At 44.6% G+C, this 18657-nt stretch overlaps 1 protein-coding gene across 5 annotated transcripts in view; it reads left to right on the top strand.

Annotated features, from left to right (window-relative positions):
• The window catches only part of Nsd2 (nuclear receptor binding SET domain protein 2), a 69012-nt gene that overhangs the window by 12503 nt on the left and 37852 nt on the right, over positions 1-18657 (top strand). For all 5 annotated transcript variants that reach the window (XM_048364894.1, XM_048364891.1, XM_048364893.1 and 2 more), the window contains exons 2-5: positions 6906-7528; positions 8417-8579; positions 14937-15103; positions 15583-16062. In XM_048364894.1, the coding sequence (XP_048220851.1) occupies positions 6932-7528; positions 8417-8579; positions 14937-15103; positions 15583-16062 (1407 nt within the window). In that variant the 5' untranslated portion in view covers positions 6906-6931. The remainder of the gene's footprint in view (positions 1-6905; positions 7529-8416; positions 8580-14936; positions 15104-15582; positions 16063-18657) is intronic.

Raw genomic sequence — 18657 nt, 5'->3', positions numbered from 1 at the left:
ATGAGTTGAGAGAAAAAAGTATTTCTTGAAAGTTCAGCTCCACTGGGTAGAGCTAGTGGCTCACACCTGTAACCCTAGCTACTTAGGAGGCTGAGATCTGAGGACTGTAGTTTGAAGGTAGCCTGAGCAGAAAAGTCTCCAATTAACTACCCCAAAACTGGAAGTAGCCTTGTGGCTCAAGTAGTAGAGCACTAGCCTTGAGCACAAAGAGAGAGGCTCAGGGACAGCATCCAGGCCCACAACTGACCAAAAAAAAAAAAAAAAAAAAAAAACAACAACCCAGGAAACAACCCCCCTCCCCCAAAAGTAAAAATGTTCAGCTCCTTACAACTCTTGAAACAAATACTATTCTTGTTTGTTGTGTTAACCTTGGGAGGCTAGACTAGTATATTCCTCAGATACAAGGATGTTCTCAGCTGCCCTAGAGATTTCAGTGACTTAGTAAACTAAATCAGTGAAGAACAGAAAGCAGGAGTCTAGTGCTTTCTCCTGGACTTAGCAGGGGGTGGGGTCAGTAGAATATTATTGAGGGGGAAAATGAATATTATTGAGGGCTGTATGTTACTTAGAAGAATTAGTAACAGAACAAATTATAGGTCATTACTTTGTCCACTTTCTGTTAGAGAAGATCCTGGTCATTATTGTTACTTTGATAAATTTTTGGGGCTTGAACTTGGTGCCTAGATGCTGTCCTTGAGCTTTTTTTTTTTTTTTTTTTTTTTTGCTGAAGGCTAGCGCTCTACCACTTGAGCCATGCTCTACTTCTGGCTTTTTTTTTTTAAGTATTTTAGTGGAGATAAGAGTCTCACAGATGGCTGGGAATATGGCTTAGCAGTAGAGTGCTTGCCTCCTATACATGAAGCCCTGGGTTCGATTCCTCAGCACCACATAAACAGAAAAGGCCAGAAGTGGCGCTGTGGCTCACGTGGCAGAGTGCTAGCCTTGAGCAAAAAGAAGCCAGGGACAGTGCTCAGCCCTGGAGTCGAAGCCCCAAGACTGGCCAAAAAACACACATCTCACAGACATGGGCTTGGAATGTGGCTTAGTGGTAGAGTGCTTGCCTAGCGTGCATGAAGCCCTGGGTTCAACTCCTCAATTCCTCAGTACCATATAAACAAAATCCTGGAAGTGGCACTGTGGAGTCACGTAGACTTTCTTGGGTGGGCTGGCTTTGAACTGCAATCTTAAGATCTCAGCTTCCCTGAGTAGCTAGGATTAAAGATCTGAGCCACAAGTGCCCAAATTGTTTTATTTTTTTTTTACATTATTAATAAGAAGTTGTACAAAGGGGTTACAATTTTGTAAGTCATTTCATGAGTACAGTGCTGCTTTGTCAGTGTTACCTGCAATTTTTGTTTTAAATGAATGCTTACAAATTGTTTAGTGGACTCTTATCTGTGATGATGACGACGATGGTAGAACTGGAGTTTGAAGTTAGGGTCTCATGCTTGGTAGGCAGACACTTTCACCACTTGAGCCATGCACCCAACTCAGTATTTTCTTAAATGCCTTTTTGTTTCCTGGTGGTAATTTTATTTGCTTAGTTTTCCATATACTTCATACTAATGAATTTCATGAACCATAAAAAGCCTTTTGGGATGTCCAGTGGTACTGCATCTGTCATTTCTTCCTTTTCTCTTGCCCTTTCTCCAGGCTGTGGACTGGACTCCTTTGCTTGCGCACAGATGCTCCTGTTATTTTCTGAGATACAGAGTCTGTTCCCAGGAGCTAATGTCTTCCATGGTTTACCTTCATGTTTAGTAGTTAAAGCGTGTGGGAGGTAACATATTTGAGACCTTATGCGCCAAAGTGAACTGTTCTGTACTTAAAACATGATTGATGGGTTGGCTGAGCATTTCATTGAGTAGGTTTGAAGTTGATTTTTTGAAAAGTCTGAAGGCATTGCTTTGTTATCGCGCTTCCCATATGTATATTTGGAACTGGGGACATGCCTCAAATGGGAGAGGGCCAACTAACTGTGAGCCTAAAAGCTGAGGACTCTAGGCACCGAGTACTGGCAAAAAACAAAAACAAAAAACAACCCCAAACCAAGTCCTTTTACGTTAGATTAGTGCTGTGTAGGATTTTTTTTTTGGGGGGGGGAGGTGTTGGTTAGTTTTGTTTTTGTGCCGGTCCTGGGACTTGAACTCAGGGCCTGGGCACTGTCTCTGAGCTTCTGTGCTCAAGGCTATTGTGCTCTACCACTTGAGCCACAGCTTCACTTGTTTTTTTTGTTTTTTAGTAGTTAATTGGAGATAAAAATATCACTCCTGCTTAGACTTATTTTTTTATAGTTCCTGTTTGTTTTTTCTGGGGTGGGGGGCTGGGTGCTGGGTATTTTTGTTTTTTGTTTGTGTTTTTTTTTTTTTGCTCTTTTGCTCAAGGCTAGCACTCTACCTCTTTGAGCTGCAGTTCCACTTCCAGTTTTCTGGTGGTTAATTGGAAATAAGAGTCTCAGGGACTTTTCTGCCAGGGCTGGCTTTGAACTGCAATTCTTAGATCTCAGCCTCCTGAAGTAGCTAGGATTACAGGCATTAGCTACCTATATACACCTGGCTACTCCTTTGACTTTTAAGATTTTTTTTTTTTAATTGTTAGTTGGGTGCTGGTGGCTCATGCCTGTAATCCTAGCTACTCAGGAGGCTGAGATCTGAGGATCTTGTTTCAAAACCAGCCTAGCTAAGAAAGACGGTGACAATCCTGTCTCCAATTGACTACCAAAAAACTGGAAGCAGAGTGGTGGCTCAAAGTGGTAGAGTGCTAGCCTTGAGCAAAAGGAAGCCAGGGACAGTGCTCAGGCCCTGAGTCCAAGGCCCAGGACTGGCCAAAAAAAAAAAAAAAATGCTCATGGACAGCATCCAGGCCCTGAGTTCAAGCCCATGACCAACAAAAACAAAATGTTATTAAGATGGTGTACAAAGGGAGGGTTACTGTTTTGCTGTAAGTTAGGTAATGAGTATATTTCTTTTGGGGCCATGTCACTTCTTCCTTTGCTCTCTCCCAGGTTTTCCTTCCTATCCCCTCCCACAAGTTGTATAGTTCATTTTCAACAAAGTATCTACTGAGTAGGACTACTGTTTTTGTTCACCTTTTTTCCCTCTATTTCTGTGACCCTTTTACCCTCCCCCCCCATACATGAACAAACAAAAACCCAAGAAACAAAAACAAAGAAAAACATCACAAAAGTGTGGGGGTGGGGGAACAAACCCTTGTTTCCCCTGTCCTCTAGATCTCTACTCCAAGCAGGGATGTAAGCTCCTTGAAGGTAACATTGTTTTCTTTTTGTAAAGTGTGTGTTAGTTTATATATAATGTAAAATTGTAGTTAATTATAGTAGTAGAACATTTGCCTACCATGCATAAGGTCCTGAGTTCCTTCTTTAGTTCCCCTAGAGGGGGGAAAAGAAAGAGAAAAAGAAAATATATAACTCTTGTGTGAGATTAAACACATTCACATTGTTACACAATCACAGCTATCATCTATCCCCAGAACTTTATTTATTTATTTATTTATTTTTTTTGGCCAGTCCTGGGGCTTGGACTCAGGGCCTGAGCACTGTCCCTGGCTTCTTCCCGCTCAAGGCTAGCACTCTGCCACTTGAGCCACAGCGCCGCTTCTGGCCGTTTTTTTTCTGTATATGTGGTGCTGGGGAATCGAACCTAGGGCCTCGTGTATCCGAGGCAGGCACTCTTGCCACTAGGCTATATCCCCAGCCCAGAACTTTATTTTTTTGTAGTGGGGACTGAACCCACCATTTCTAGAGTGATATACCACTTCTTGCTGCACCCCAACCCCCCCCCCTTTTTTTTTTTGGCCAGTCCTGGGCTCAGGCCCTCGAACTGCCCGCCAGCTTCTTTTTGCTCAAGGCTAGCTAGCACTCTACCTCTTGAGCCACAGCGCCACTTCCGGTTTTTTTCTATATATGTGGTGCTAGGGAATCGAACCCAGGGCTCCATGTATACGAGGTGAGCACTCTACCACTAGGCCATATTCCCCGCCCCCAGCTAGCTTTTGATTTGTGTGTGTCTGTGTGTGTGCAAGCTGGTCCTGGGGCTTGAGCTCAGGGCCAGGGTGTTGTCCCTGAGCTTTTTCACTCAAGGCTAGTGCTCTCCTTACTCTGAGCTACAGTGCCGCTACTAGTTTTTTTTCTTGTTAATTGATGAATCTCATGGACTTTTCTGCCTGGCCTGGCTCAAACTGCAGTCCTCAGATCTCAGCCTCCTGAGTGGCTAAGATTTGCAGGTGTGAGCCACCAGAGCCCAGCTTGATTTTTTTTTTAATTTTAAAAATTATCTTTTGTATAAAGGGGTTTCAGTTCAGCACATCAGTTTATGAGTTAAATGCATCTTAATCCATGTCTCACCTTCCATCATGATTTTTTATTTTTGTTCCACTGAGATCGTTCCTCATCTCAACTCTTAATTTGTTCTCTTATTTTTTAGTCAATATAACCTTTTTTTTCTTTTTATTTCTTTTTTTTTTTTTTTTTGGCCAGTCCTGGGGCTTGGACTCAGGGCTTGAGCACTGTCCCTGGCTTCCTTTTTGCTCAAGGCTAGCACTCTGCCACTTGAGCCACAGCGCCACTTCTGGCTGTTTTCTGTATATGTGGTGCTGGGGAATCGAACCCAGGGCTTCATGTATGGGAGGCAAGCACTCTAGCCACTAGGCCACATTCCCAGCCCTCAATATAACCTTTAATTGACCTATTTCCAACTTTTCCTGACACTTCTGTCATCTCCAGCATGCTATTAAAGACCATATATTGACAGTTTGATTTTGGATACAATTTTTCTCAGTTATAGAATTTTATTTTGGTCGGTCATGGGCCTTGAACTCAGGGCCTGGGCTGTGTCCCTCACCTCTTCTCAAGGCTAGCACCCTACCACTTTGAGCCACAACTCACTTCCAGTTTTCTGGTGGTTAGTAGGAGATAAGATTCTCACAGACTTTGCTGCCCGAGCTGGCTTTGAACTGCTATCCTAGGATCTCAGCCTCCAGAGAGCTAGGATTACAGGTGTGAACCACAGGCACCCAGCATAGGATTTCCATTTGGTTCTTTTTTTTTTTTTCATAGTTTCTTTTACCATTTCTAATTTATTCTTTGATTTCTCGCCTGGTGCTAGGGGCTCACACCTGTAATCCTTGCTTTCTTAGGAGGGTGAGATCGGAGGATCCTGGTTTAAAGCCAGCTTGGGCAGGAAAGGCCATGAGACTCATCTTTAGCAAGCTACTCAGAAAAAGCTGGAAGTGGTGCTGTAGCCCAAGTGGTAGAGTGTTAACCTTGATTGAACAAAAGACATTCAGGGACAGCGCCTAGGCCATCAGTTTAAGCTTCAGGACCGGTGTTAAAAAAATAAAAATGTTATTCTCCTTTATGTTCTTGAGTGAAGTTGTAATAGATTCTTTGAGAATCGTATTTGATTTATTTTTGTTTTATTAGAGAATGCTTATTTTTTGTAATTCATTTATTTATTTTTTTTAGTTGTCTTTAAGTAGTTGTACAAAGGGCTTTCAATTCAGCACATGAATTTGTGAGTTTTATATCCGGATCAGTGTCACCCTTTTCATTGCTCTCCTTCTTTGAATTTCAGTATTTGGACTATTGCTGTTTTAAACAAGCTCAATGACAGTGTCCAGGTCCAGAGTTCAAGCCCCAGGATTGACAAAAACAAAAAACACCCCCAAACGTCCAAGATTTTTAAGTTTTAGTTAAAAAATAAATTAATATTCCTGTAGGACAAGGACATTTGGCCTGGTATAATTTGGAAAAGGAACCTATTCTAATATACTTATTTAAAAAACTTTTTTTTTTTTTTTTTTTTTTTGCCAGTCCTGGGGCTTGGACTCAGGGCCTGAGCCTGTCCCTGGCTTCTTTGTGCTCAAGGCTAGCACTCTGCCACTTGAGCCACAGTGCCACTTCTGGCTGTTTTCCATATATGTGGTGCTGGGGAATCGAACCCAGGGCTTCATGTATATGAGGCAAGCACTCTTGCTACTAGGCCATATCCCCAGCCCCTTTAAAAAACTTTTGTATGGGTCAAACGAAATATTTCTATGTGTATGTTGGATTGTTTGATGCACATTAAACTAGAGGGTTTGGGGTGGGCGAGGGGGAAGGGGCACTGGTCCTGGGGTGTAAACTTAGGGTCTTGATGTTGTCCCTGAGTTTTTGTGCTGATCAAGGCTAGCATTCTACCATTTGAGCCACAGCCCTTCTTCTGGCTTTTTGTGCAAGTTGATTGGAGATAAGAGTCTCAGAGGCTTTTCTTCCTAGATTGGCTTCAAACCACAATCCTCAGATCTCAGACTCTTGTGTAACTAGGACTATAGTGTGAGCCACCAACACCCAGCTTCTTTAGGCTCTTTCCTACTCTTTTTCCTACACCTGGCTTTGTGTAGCTGCTGCATATATTGTTGGTTCTTTTTTAATTTTTCTCTTACAAAGTTTGGACACACCTTCAGCCCCACTTTTTGCTGGTTAATTGGAGATTGAGTCTTGTGAACTTTCTGCCTAAGTGGGCTTCATGCTTTGATCCTCCTGATGTCAACCTTCTGAATAGCCAGGATTACAGATGCAAACTACTGGTGCCCAGCTATATTAGCTCTTTTAAGTGCACGGGTGCTGGGGGAGGGTAGAATCTGCATCAGGGGAAATGTACAGGTTAGGTTGTGTGTCCCTGCAACACTGATTGTTGTTTTCAGGACAGGCTATTGTACTTTCTCTTTTACAAAATGATTCTTTGCTGTCTTACAGCTTTATTGATTTGAATAGCCTTCTTAAGCGTATCATTATATAAAGCGTAAGTGGCCTTAACAGACAAAATACACCTCCTCCCAATTTGTAGAGGTGCTGCTATACTTGTGCTAGGTTGTAATTCAGTATTTTTTTCTTTTTAATATTGTAGTGTTGTAAAGAAAGCATCTAGGCTGCATGGAATTCAGCATCAAGAAAAGTCCCCTTTCTGTTCAGAAAGTTGTAAAGTGTATGAAGATGAAGCAGACACCAGAAATCCTTGGCAATGGAAATGGAAAGACTCAGAACTGTGAAGTGAATCACGAATGTTCTGTATTCCTCAGCAAAGCGCAGCTTTCTAACAGCCTACAGGAGGGGGTGATGCAGAAGTTCAACGGCCACGATGCGCTTCCATTTATTCCTGCTGAGAAGTTGAAGGACCTCACTTCCCGTGTGTTCAATGGAGAACCGGATGCTCAGGATGCGAAACTGTGCTTTGAGCCCCAGGAAGCACAAGGAGCTGGGACACCACCCAACACCACCCCTGCCAAAAATGGATCTCCAGAGATCAAGCTGAAAATTACCAAAACGTACATGAATGGGAAGCCGCTTTTTGAATCTTCCATTTGTGGTGACAGTGCTGCTGAGATGTCTCAATTGGAAGAAAACGGACAGAAATTAGAGAACAAGGCGAGGAGAAACAGGAAGAGGAGCATAAAGTATGACTCCTTACTGGAGCAAGGCCTTGTAGAAGCAGCTCTAGTGTCTAAGATCTCGAGTCCTACAGAAAAAAAGGTATTTGAAGGTTTTTGTCAGGTCATGTGACAGGAGCAGTGAGTGCAAACCCATGTGAGATGCCTTCCTGTGCATACTTGCAGCCGCTGTCTTCCTTCTTGCCCTGGTCACAGAGGGTGACGCCGATGGAGCCTTGGCAGCAAGTCAGACCTCAGCGGCAACATGTGGCTGTTGCCTCCTTTAGGTCTTTAGCTGCCTTCTCTGCCACTTGAGGGGACAAGGGAGGTGAAGAGTTCAGGACTGAAGTACTAAAAAGAGGCAAAAACAGTTTCTGAACCTAGGCATGCCAATGTCCGTGTCCTTCCTTGCCAGACAGCTTCAGGTGTAGTTTTCATAGAGCTTGTCTCCCAGTGGAAGTGCAGGGGCCCCTGTGAGACTTAACACTGTGCCATCTGACAAGTAGGAGCAGAGCCGTATCAGGCAGATGGTCTGCCCTTATCCTTCCTGCACATACCACTGCTTCTCAGAGGCCTCAAACAGTGGTCTTGCAGATGACTGCCTCCTTGAGGATTGGTGCAAATGCCTCAGGAGGTCTGAGCTGTGCTTCCACAGAGAGCAGGATGCAGCGTGGCTTCACAAGGATTCGCCCTTGGGGAGGATATTCAGCCTCAGTCAGAACCTGCCTGTGTTCCAGGGATGGAGAAACAGGCTAGGATCTAAAGTACAGTAAGGGGAGCATGCTCTTGGATGGTTCGCTTTTGTATTTTTTGGGGTGCTTGAGATTGAACTCAGGGTCTTGTGCATGTAGGAAGTGGTTTTTATCACTGAGCGATATCCTCAACCCTCCATGTGTGCTTTAAACTTTCAGCCGTCTTATAGGTAGCTGAAAACGCTGTATTTAGAGGTAGTTGTTGGATGTTAATGTTTGTCTTTTGTTTTGACTTCCAGATTTCAGTTAAGAAAGAGTCCTGTCCTAACACTGGCAGAGACAAAGACCACTTGCTGAAGTACAACGTGGGTGATTTAGTGTGGTCCAAAGTGTCTGGCTACCCGTGGTGGCCTTGCATGGTGTCTGCAGATCCACTCCTTCACAACTACACCAAACTTAAAGGTACTGCATTTTTCTTTTTCTTAATTTGTCTTTACACTTCGACTTTTGTACCTAGTGCTCCTTTCTCATACTTCCCTAAGTGGACCTGCTATAGCCCCTTTTGCAGGTTTGCCTAAGATGGGTGACTGGCTCGGATATGACACAGCCATTTCCTAAGTGTGCACTTCACCTGATTGAATTGGTACTAAAGGGGAAACAATGATCTTTACCTATTACTTTGAAGTTATTTGTGTATGTACTGAAAGGTTTCTGTTATGGGGCTTAAATTCATGGCCTGGGCACTGTACCTGAGCTTCTTTGTTCAAGGCTTGCACTTTACCACCTTGAGCCACAGTGCCATGGTACTGAGGAATTGAACCTAGAGCTTAATGCATGCTAGCCAAGCACTCTACCACTAAGCCACATTCCCGGCCCATTTCTCTTTGTCTTTTGAAACAGTCTTGCCTCAAACTCATGGTCTTTTTGCCTTAGCCTCCCAAGTACTGGGATTAAAGGCTTATATGGGGGCTGGGAATATGGCCTAGTGGCAAGAGTGCTTGCTTGCCTTGTATGCATGAAGCTCTGGGTTTGATTCCCCAGCACCACATATATAGAAAATGGCCAGAAGTGGCGCTGTGGCTCAAGTTGGCCAAGTGCTAGCCTTGAGCAAAAGAAGCCAGGGACAGTGCTCATCAGGCCCTGAGTTCAAGCCCCAGGAGTGGAAAAAAAAAAAAAAAGGCATATATGTCCTACCCAGCTCTTCCTATTCTCTCTATATAATTGTCACACAATCTCATTGAGTAAGATAATTATTTGTGTACACGTGCACATTTCTTTTTTGTAGTACTGAGGATCAAAATTAGGGTCTGTCCAGTGCATGCTAACTAGGGAAGGATTTTATCACCCCTAGGCCTACATTTTCCTTCTTGAACAGTTTTTTTTTTTTTTCTTGGAGTTATTACATTAGTAGTAGTGCTGGTCTTAGGATTTGAACTCAGGGCCTGGACGCTGTTTCTGAGCTTTTTTGGCCAAGGATAGTTTTCTACTGCTTGAGTTACAGATCCCACTTCTGGATTTTTTGGTAGTTAATTGGAAATAAGAGTCTCATGGATTTTCCAAGCCCTGGCTGGCTTTGAGCTGTAGTCCTTAGATCTTAGCAGCTAGGATTACAGTTGTGAGCCACTGGTGCCTGGCTTTTTGCAAGTTTTTATCTCCCTACCCTCTCTAGCTGGTTCCTGGTGGCAAGGGGTATCGACCTTAGGGGTAAAGGCAGAAATGTGGCCCCTCTGGGAGAAGGCGAGCAGCAGGGTCCTTTGAAGTCTCATGAGGCAGGGGCTTGACAAAAAAATATGAAGGCAAAAGGAAGGGTTTAGGGCAGAAAATTAAAAACTGGATGACTTGGCTAGTTCGGCTAGTTCCTATACTCAGGTATGGACATTAGATAGACAAGCTACTATCTCTAGATTTCCCCGGCTCTGATTAATTTTGAAAGAGATAAAGTGACTCCATCTAGGATGTGACATCATTCTCCTCTTACTCCTCTGCATGATCCTTGTTCCCTGAACTGGCTGAATCCCAGGGGTCTAGATGCTTGTTGTTGGGATGGCTTGCCCCAGTTGGCATTCAGAGGGGTTTGAACCCCGGGCCTGGGCACTTTTGCTCAAGGCTAGTACTCTGCCACTTGAACCACGGTGCCACTTCCAGCATTTGGTTAGAGATAAGTCTCTTGAGCCATGCTTCCAGCCTAGCTCTTTGCTGGCTAGTTTAGGAGATAGAGTTTTAGAGAGATTTCTGCCTGGGCTGGCTTCGAACTGCAGTCCAAGGAGTCTTTGCCACAAAAAGCCCTTTTTTCCCCAATTAAAGCAACGAGGAGACCAAGAGGATTAGAGCTTACTTGTACCTTGTCAAGAATTGACCAACAAATACCAGAATTCTGCAATGACAAAACTCAGGAGATGTGATGAGAGTTTTGGCACAGATATATAGCTAGATGGACATATAAAGAATGGCATGCTGGTTTTACATCAGTGTTTAAATCACAGCTAACAATTATACACCAGTTTACCCAGCTTTGTCTTGTATGAATTTAAGATATACCCATACCATCTTCTCCCTACACTGTTTCTTCAATTCCCTTTTTCAAGATTTCACTAACAAATGATGTTTACACGGACATACACACTGTGCACATAGGTTTTTTACTTTTTTGTTTTGTTTTGTTTTGGCCAGTCCTGGGCCTTGGACTCAGGGCCTGAGCACTGTCCCTGGCTTCTTTTTGCTCAAGGCTAGCACTCTGCCACTTGAGCCACAGCGCCACTTCTGGCCATTTTCTGTATATGTGGTGCTGGGGAATTGAACCCAGGGCTTCATGTATACGAGGTAAGCACTCTTGCCATTAGGCCACATTCCCAGCCCCTGCACATAGTTTTTTTACACACAAAAATGAATTTCAGCCGTAGACTTTTGGAATTCCAGCAACAAATGACATTTTGCCCAATATTTTAGAACCACACGGTCAGTTAGAAAAACAATTTTGCTAGCAAATAAAAATTTTCAGATTATAAAATGAATAAACCATATTTTGATAAACTGACTCAACTTCAGTGGGATACCATGTTGACGGGGGTGGGGGTTGGGGGGGCAGCAGGATGCAAACACACTAACAGAGAACACGTGGCATGGCATGGCATAATGGCTCCTGAGCTGGCACCATGACGGTGCTTGTTAAACCCAATATCCGTCACGTTGGTCCATGCTAGAGAAAATAACTTTTAGATATCTTTGCTGACGTGGTCGAGCCTCAGTTTCAAAGGCCTGTGGAAAGAGGCAGCTTTGTTAGCAAGGCACATTATCAGGATGGTATGACTTGGAGTATTATAAAGTAAGCAAGCAGGCAGATGAGAGAGGGAGAAAGAGAGAGAGAACAGAGAACCTGAATATAAGCAACATCTGACCATTGCAGCAGTAAAAATGGCATCTGTGCAAGTGTTTCGAGCAGGCCTCATTGCACTGTCAAGAGGCGTGCTAGCAGTGTTCTGGCTCTGGTGTGACGCAAAAACCCATTAAAGCACGGGAGGGGAGGGGAGGGAGGCAGGGAGGCAAGGCTGATGGGTGAATGAGAGCTTACCGGGCCAAAGCGGCGTCCCAGCTTCCCCCAGCGCCCTCTGGAGAAAGAGCGAGCGCCAAACCCCCAAAGCCAGGCATCCTCGGCCCCGGAGGTGACCGGGCCCTGGGCCTGGGAAGTTCTGTGGCGTGGTACTTAGCGCGGGACAGAGAACCTGAGCAGCGGCTTCACTCACCAGAGTAGAGAAGTGGTGTGGACATGGACGTGGATGTGGAAGCCAGCAATGGTATTGGTGGAAAGTTCCGCGTGGTGTCTCCCAGAATAAAGGAGAAAAACAGAGGGGAATTCCACCTGTCCTGACTCTTAAGCCCTTCCTGAGTCACAAGGCACCATATATGTTAGTTTTTTAAAGTAGGTAGCCAGTAAAGGAGAACACCACCTGGTATTTGGGCAGCAAAGAGAAGTTTTATTACTGAACTGCTGGCCTGTGGGAGAGAGGATGCTTGGCAGGAGAGAAGGGGCGACCCCCCACCCGGCCCTGCCTTATCTAGGACAGGGGCAGGGGGTGTGGCCACGTGGATTAGGATGTGACCTCAGGGAAGGGGGAGGTAACTGCCTCCAGGTCTGCAGGTTACCAGGTGGGGGCATCGGCATGGGGCCCTCCAGGGGCGGAGCTCATACCTGTCCTATTATTTTTTTCCTTATTAATGTGTTTTTTCTCCTACAAAAAAAAAATTAATGAAAACCTGTGATGAGTCCTGTCTTTTGTGTTTCTTGGAACTTTCAACCTTTTTTCCTTGTGACTGAGACTTACTAAATTTATTTTTTGTGGGGAAGCGTTCTTTTCTCTGTCTTTAAAGTTCTCTCCTAGAGCTCTTTCCCGTTGCCTGTTTTGGGTTTCTGGCTTTGAATGGTTCACCCTGCAATTTTGATCTGTGCTCTTGATTATTTCTCCTTTTTTTGCTGGCATACATTATTTTCGTGCTGTTGATGATGGAGCACAAAGCCTCCCACATACTGAACAAGTGCTATATCATTAAGCTTCAACCCCAGTCCTGGGGTCTTTATTTGTGCCATCCTCAGAAATGGTATATGGGAGGCAGGTTTGAGTCCTTGTACTTAACTTGATTAATGGCTTAGTTGGAATATGGAATTACATTGAGAATGACCTACTTCAGCATTTTAAAGATGTTACTCCCTTCTTTTTAGCATCCTTAGTTTTTGGTCTTTGTTGTAGTACTATACCATTCCATGCCTTTTTTATTCCTATCTTCTTTTGGGGGCGGGCAGGGGAGGGGCTGGTGGGCTTGATTTCAATTCAGGACCAGAGTACTTCCCTTATCTCTTTCTCTCAAGGCTAGTATTCTACTACTGAAACCATACCTCCACTTCCAGCTTTTTGTTATTAGTTCATCAGACATAAGAATCTCATGGACTTTTTTTGGTAGGTCTAGTTTTGAACCACAATCCTCAGATCTCAGCCTGCTGAGTAGCTAGGATTACAGGCATCAGTGCCCGACAATATTTTTAAAAAATATTTGTTTCTTTTCCTATGTTTTCTTTTCATAGAAATCCAGGGTGTTTCTCCATTGTCAGTCTTCTCTGTCTTACAGATCCTGCCCAGAACATTCTATGTCTTTGAACTCATTTGTGCAGGTGGTCCTGGGTCCTTGTATTTACTGCCTGTGTATCAGGTCACAGCACTGAGAATTGCAGCAATGGAGGGTTTGGCGTACCTGCCACTTTTTTTTTTAAAACATCCTGGGGCATGCACTCAGGGCTTGAGCACTGTCCCTGGTTCCCTTTTTGCTCAAGGCTAGCACTCTACCACTTGAGCCACAGCGCCACTTCCGACCTTTTCTGTTTATGTGGTGCTGAGGAATCGAACCCAGGGCTGCATGCATGCACGCTGTACCACTAAGCCACATTCCAGCCCTGTACCTGCCACTTTTTTTTGGGGGGGGGGGAAGTCCTGGGGCTTGGACTCAGGGCCTGAGCACTGTCCCTGGCTTCTTTTTGCTCAAGGCTAGCACTCTGCCACTTGAGCCACAGCGCCACTTCTGGCCATTTTCTGTATATGTGGTGCTGGGGAATCGAACCCAGGGCCTCATGTATATGAGGCAGGCACTCTTGCCACTAGGCCATATCCCCAGCCCTGTACCTGCCACTTTTGCTTTACAATTATACTGGCCTTGGGCTGCCTAATTAGTTGGAGTCTCTGAAATACAGAGGTTTTTTTCCTCTGGACACTTTGGTACTATAGGTGGTATTCTTTCATTTTTCTGAAGTCAATTTTGTATACAAGAGGACAGGAACTGGAGATCACCTTGTCTCTTGTTGGCACAGAGATTTGTCCTTTCAACTGGCTAAGCTGTGTTCTTCCTGTAATTTAACCTTAGATAGATATGGTGCCCTCTTGGCTTTTGAGTCCAGCTGTCTCTTTCTTCATTCAGGTTCTGGCTGCACTGAGGATGAGTTTCTTGTTGCCACTGAGTGAGAGCAGCAGACATTTGAGGGTTTCATTGTGGTACAAGCTGCTCTTGGAGTCTGTGGGTTCTCTTACCCAAGAACCATGAGTGAGTTCTGGCCAGTGTTGGTAGGTGGGGCAGGGATGTCATGCTAATCTGCTGTTCCTTCACTGCCATCCTGCCTTTAATATTGAAGTGCCCTTTTATAAAATGTCTCCCCTTTTTCTATTTATGTGACTTTTTTAAAAAATCATGATTACTAAGTATTATACAAAGGAGTTACAGTCCTGTAAGTCAGGTGTCGAGTATGATGTTTCTTGGTTAATGCATGTGACATTTTGAGGACCTCTAGATGGAGGAGATAGAGAACCTTGAGTTGATTTCTTTCCGAGTTAGCTTTACATTTTCTGAGTGTCCAGGTCAATGAATTTCCATCTTGAGTGTGGAGCTTGGTGGAGATAAGTACATAGGATTTGAGCTGGTGCTCACAACTATATAATGCTAGGTATTTCAGGAGGCTGAGATCTAAGGGTCTGCTTAGAAGCCAGCTCATAAGGAAGTCTGTGAAACGCTTATCTCCAATTAACCATGGGGAAAAAGCTGGAAGTGGAGCTGTGACAAGTGGTAGAGCATTAGCCTTGAGCAAAAAAAGCTCAGGACAGTACCTGGGCACTGAGTTCAAGCTCTAGAATGTGTGCGCGTGCACACACATACACACACACAGTTAGGATTCATTTTATAGTTAAGAAAATGAAATTCAGTTGTTTTACTGAGTAAAACAACTTCAGAGGAGCAATACATTTGTCAAATCCCACCCATGTTTTAACATTTTATTTTCAAAATTAGGTCAGAAGAAGAGTGCACGCCAGTATCACGTACAGTTCTTTGGTGATGCTCCGGAGAGAGCTTGGATCTTTGAGAAGAGCCTCGTAGCCTTTGAGGGAGAAGGACAGTTTGAAAAGCTGTGCCAGGAGAGTGCCAAGCAGGCGCCCACAAAAGCTGAGAAAATGAAGGTGACACGTCTTCTTTGGTGTATTTTTAGACTAGAATATTAATTATTACTTAGGCTATTGTTTTGAACTAAAATACTTGTTTAAAATGGCCTTTTATATCTGTCATTCACTTTTTCTCAAGCATGCTATAATTGTAATGCTGCAAGTATTTGTATGGACAACTTTGTTTGATTCACCTCATGACTTTAAGAAGTAATGTGTCTTCTAAAATACCTTTTTATGTATACATAGATTGCACTCGTTAAGTCATTAATCAATTAGAATTGATTTCTGATGTTTTTCCTTAAAATTATGTATTTTATTTAAATCTGTACTATATACACAAACACATACAGACATGTGTCTATATACATATATTCATTGGCTATTCTTTGGTGATTTATTGTTTTTTATTTCTAAATGTATCTGAAAGTATAAAAGCATCCCTTAAATGAATTAAATTTTGTATGTGTAATGAAATTTCCTGTTTTTCTGTTTAGCTGTTGAAACCTATTTCAGGGAAATTGAGGTCCCAGTGGGAAATGGGCATTGTCCAAGCAGAAGAAGCCGCAAGTATGTCAGTAGAAGAGCGGAAAGCCAAATTCACCTTCCTCTATGTGGGGGATCAGCTGCGCCTCAACCCTCAAGTAGCTAGGGAGGCTGGCGTTGCTGCAGAGCCTTTGGGAGACAGGGCAGATTCCTCGGGGGCCATTGAAGAAGCTGCAGCTGACCCCAAGTCTGTGAGAGAAGGTGTTCCCATGAAGAGAAGGCGAAGAGGCAAAAGATCCAGCTCTGCAGAGAATCAAGAGAGTGACCCTGGCATAGAAAAGAGCACTCCTCAAAAGATGGCCGAGGCTGACCCCAAGAGAGGAGTAGGCTCACCTCCTGGAAGGAAGAAAGCCACGCCCTCTGCCCCACGGAGCAGGAGGGGAGACTCTGCATCCCAGTTTTTGGTTTTCTGTCAGAAGCACAGGGATGAGGTCAGTACTCTGATGCCACCATTTTCTTTTTTTCTTTTGCCAGTCCTGGGGCTTGGACTCATGGCCTGAGCACTGTCCCTGGCTTCTCTTTGCTCAAGGCTAGCACTCTGCCACTTGAGCCACAGCGCCCCTTCTGGCCATTTTCTGTATATGTGGTGCTGAGGAATCGAACCCAGGGCTTCATGTATATGAGGCAAGCACTCTTGCCACTAGGCCATATTCCCAGCCCCTGATGCCACCATTTTCAAATTTGGGGGATATCCCAGCAGCCCTTCGGTGACTCATCACTGGTTTCTCTGCAGTTTACAGTGACTCGTGTATGGATTTACGATCTAATAAGCTCGGTTTGGGAAAACCATTCCGACCCTTGGGAACATAGACACTTACTTGTCTTTGTCCTTCTGAGTTACTACCCGTTTCCTCTCAAGTGGATAAGAAGATAGCAACAGTGGGAAGTGAGTTTAGTGGGTTACCCTTTGCCAGGATCTTATCCTTGGCATCCAGCTCTGGCAGTATTTTTCTAGCAGGCTGCGGCAAAGCTCCTGGTTTGGGGCATGTTCATGTATAAGCTGGTGTATATACTAGCACTGAGTCTGTGGAAGATTGATTTCCATGATAGTTATTTATTTTTGTGCCAATTCCAGAGCTTGAACTCGGGGCCTGGGAATTGTCCCTGACATTTTTTTGCTCAAGGCTTAGTTCGCTGCCTCTTGGGCAGCTCCATGGTACTTATAAATATGGCTGAGCATTGGTGGCTTATCATAAGGACCTGAGGCCATCCATTTTGAAGTGAGTGAGAGTCTAGGACTTAAGCCTTATTATTTATAGTGATGACTTATTTTCTTGGGAATTTCTGTTCAGAAGTCCAAATCCTAGATCATGATTAAAGGTATCAGTAAGAAGTAGTGTCTAGGCCATACGCTGTACCTGACGTCCATAGCCCTGGTGGCTCCTTGGAAGATGGCAGTTGGGAGTGGCGGGCTTGCTTTACTTCCCCTCCGTTTGGGGGTCCTGGGCTTGTCCGCCCCTTCCTGGGTGGTCCTTTATCGCTCTCACGTGGGAGCGATGGCCACAGGTAGCCTCGGTAGCATGTGGTCGCAGGGTGCCCCAAACCCGCCAAGGAAGACATGGGTGCGTGGGGTCCCCAGAGAAGCCTCAGGGGCGTTCTGGTTTATTCAAGGGAGGGGCCAACAGCTTATACCCCCAGAGGTGCGCGCAGGAGAGGGGCTACTGGATCTTAACGATTGTCTAAAGAACTGTCCGTCAGGGGATGTCATGGAACTTCCTCTATGGGCGGAGACCACAGCCCCCCAAGGACCCGGTCTTGGTCATTACACACGTGGCCGAGTGGAGAGGCGGGGGCTGCTTTGCTTCTCTTCTGGTTGAAGCCGGAAGGTGGGAGGGGCCACCCTCTGCACTGCCCCAGGGCTGGGGGAAGGGCAGCGCCCCCAGACCGCTCCCATCGCCCTTCCCCCCTCAAGGCCAAGCCGAATCCCCAACAGGGAGGATCATAATTTGAGATGAGCCCCCAAAAACGTCAACAAGGCTTTATCTCCTTGAATAGCTGGGCATGGTGATGACATGATGACATCTGCACTCTCGGCGAGGCAGGAGTCGTGGATTGGAGGACTGTGGTCTTAAGCCAGCTCTGGGTAAACATGGAAGACCCTATCTGAAAAATAAGTGAAAGCAAAAAAGAACTACGTGACTTTGTTTTGTCTTTAAGAGAGTCTCTCTATGTAATCCAAGATGCCTCTGAACTCTCCGTTGTCTTACCTCTGCCACCAGAGTACAATTTCAGTACTTTCTAATAAGGGAAGTATAGAGGGACTTTCTTTTTCTTTAAAAAAATATTTTTTTGGCCAGTCCTGGGGCTTGAGACTCAGGGCCTGAGCACTGTCCCTGGCTTCTTTTACTCAAGGCTAGCACAGCATCTGCTTCTTTAATTGTTAACTGGAGATAATCTCACAGATTGGCTGGGAACGTGGCTTAGTGGTAGAGTGCTTAGCTTGCATGCATGAAGCCCTGGGTTCGATTCCTCTGCACCCCATAAACAGAAAAGAGTGGAGGTGGCACTGTGGCTCAAGTGGTAGAGTGCTAGCCTTGAGCAAAAAGAAGCTCAGGGACAGTGCCCAGGCCCTGAGTTCAAGCCTTAGGACACACACACGCACACGCGCGCGCACACACACACACACACAAAGGTATTGCCTGACCCATAATCGAAACTCCCTTTGCCTTTATATTCAGCAGGTGAGCAACACTGAACAGGGAGCTACTTGGGAATTGAGAAAAGGAGCAAGATAGTAATTCTTGTAGGATATCGGTAGAGGATCATTTATCACATCTGTTTTGAAGAGAAATGGGGCAATAAATAATGAAATTGGAAATGTTTTCCTTTATGTTACAGTGTTGTTCGTAGGTGTTTGCCCTAAAATAATTTTCTTCCTTGAATCCAAGGAAGACAATACAAACTTTGAAACTAAAAAGTTACCATCGCGTGATAGGTATGGTGTGTTTCTACAATGTCAAAGTGAATTTACTGGATGTTAAGGAAGAAAGCAGGCTGTTTAGGACTGTGAAGATCCTGTTGCTTAT

This window comes from Perognathus longimembris, chromosome 16 (genome assembly GCF_023159225.1).
Source record: "Perognathus longimembris pacificus isolate PPM17 chromosome 16, ASM2315922v1, whole genome shotgun sequence".
Taxonomy (NCBI): Eukaryota; Metazoa; Chordata; class Mammalia; order Rodentia; family Heteromyidae; genus Perognathus; species Perognathus longimembris.
This window is presented reverse-complemented; position numbering and strand designations above follow the sequence as displayed.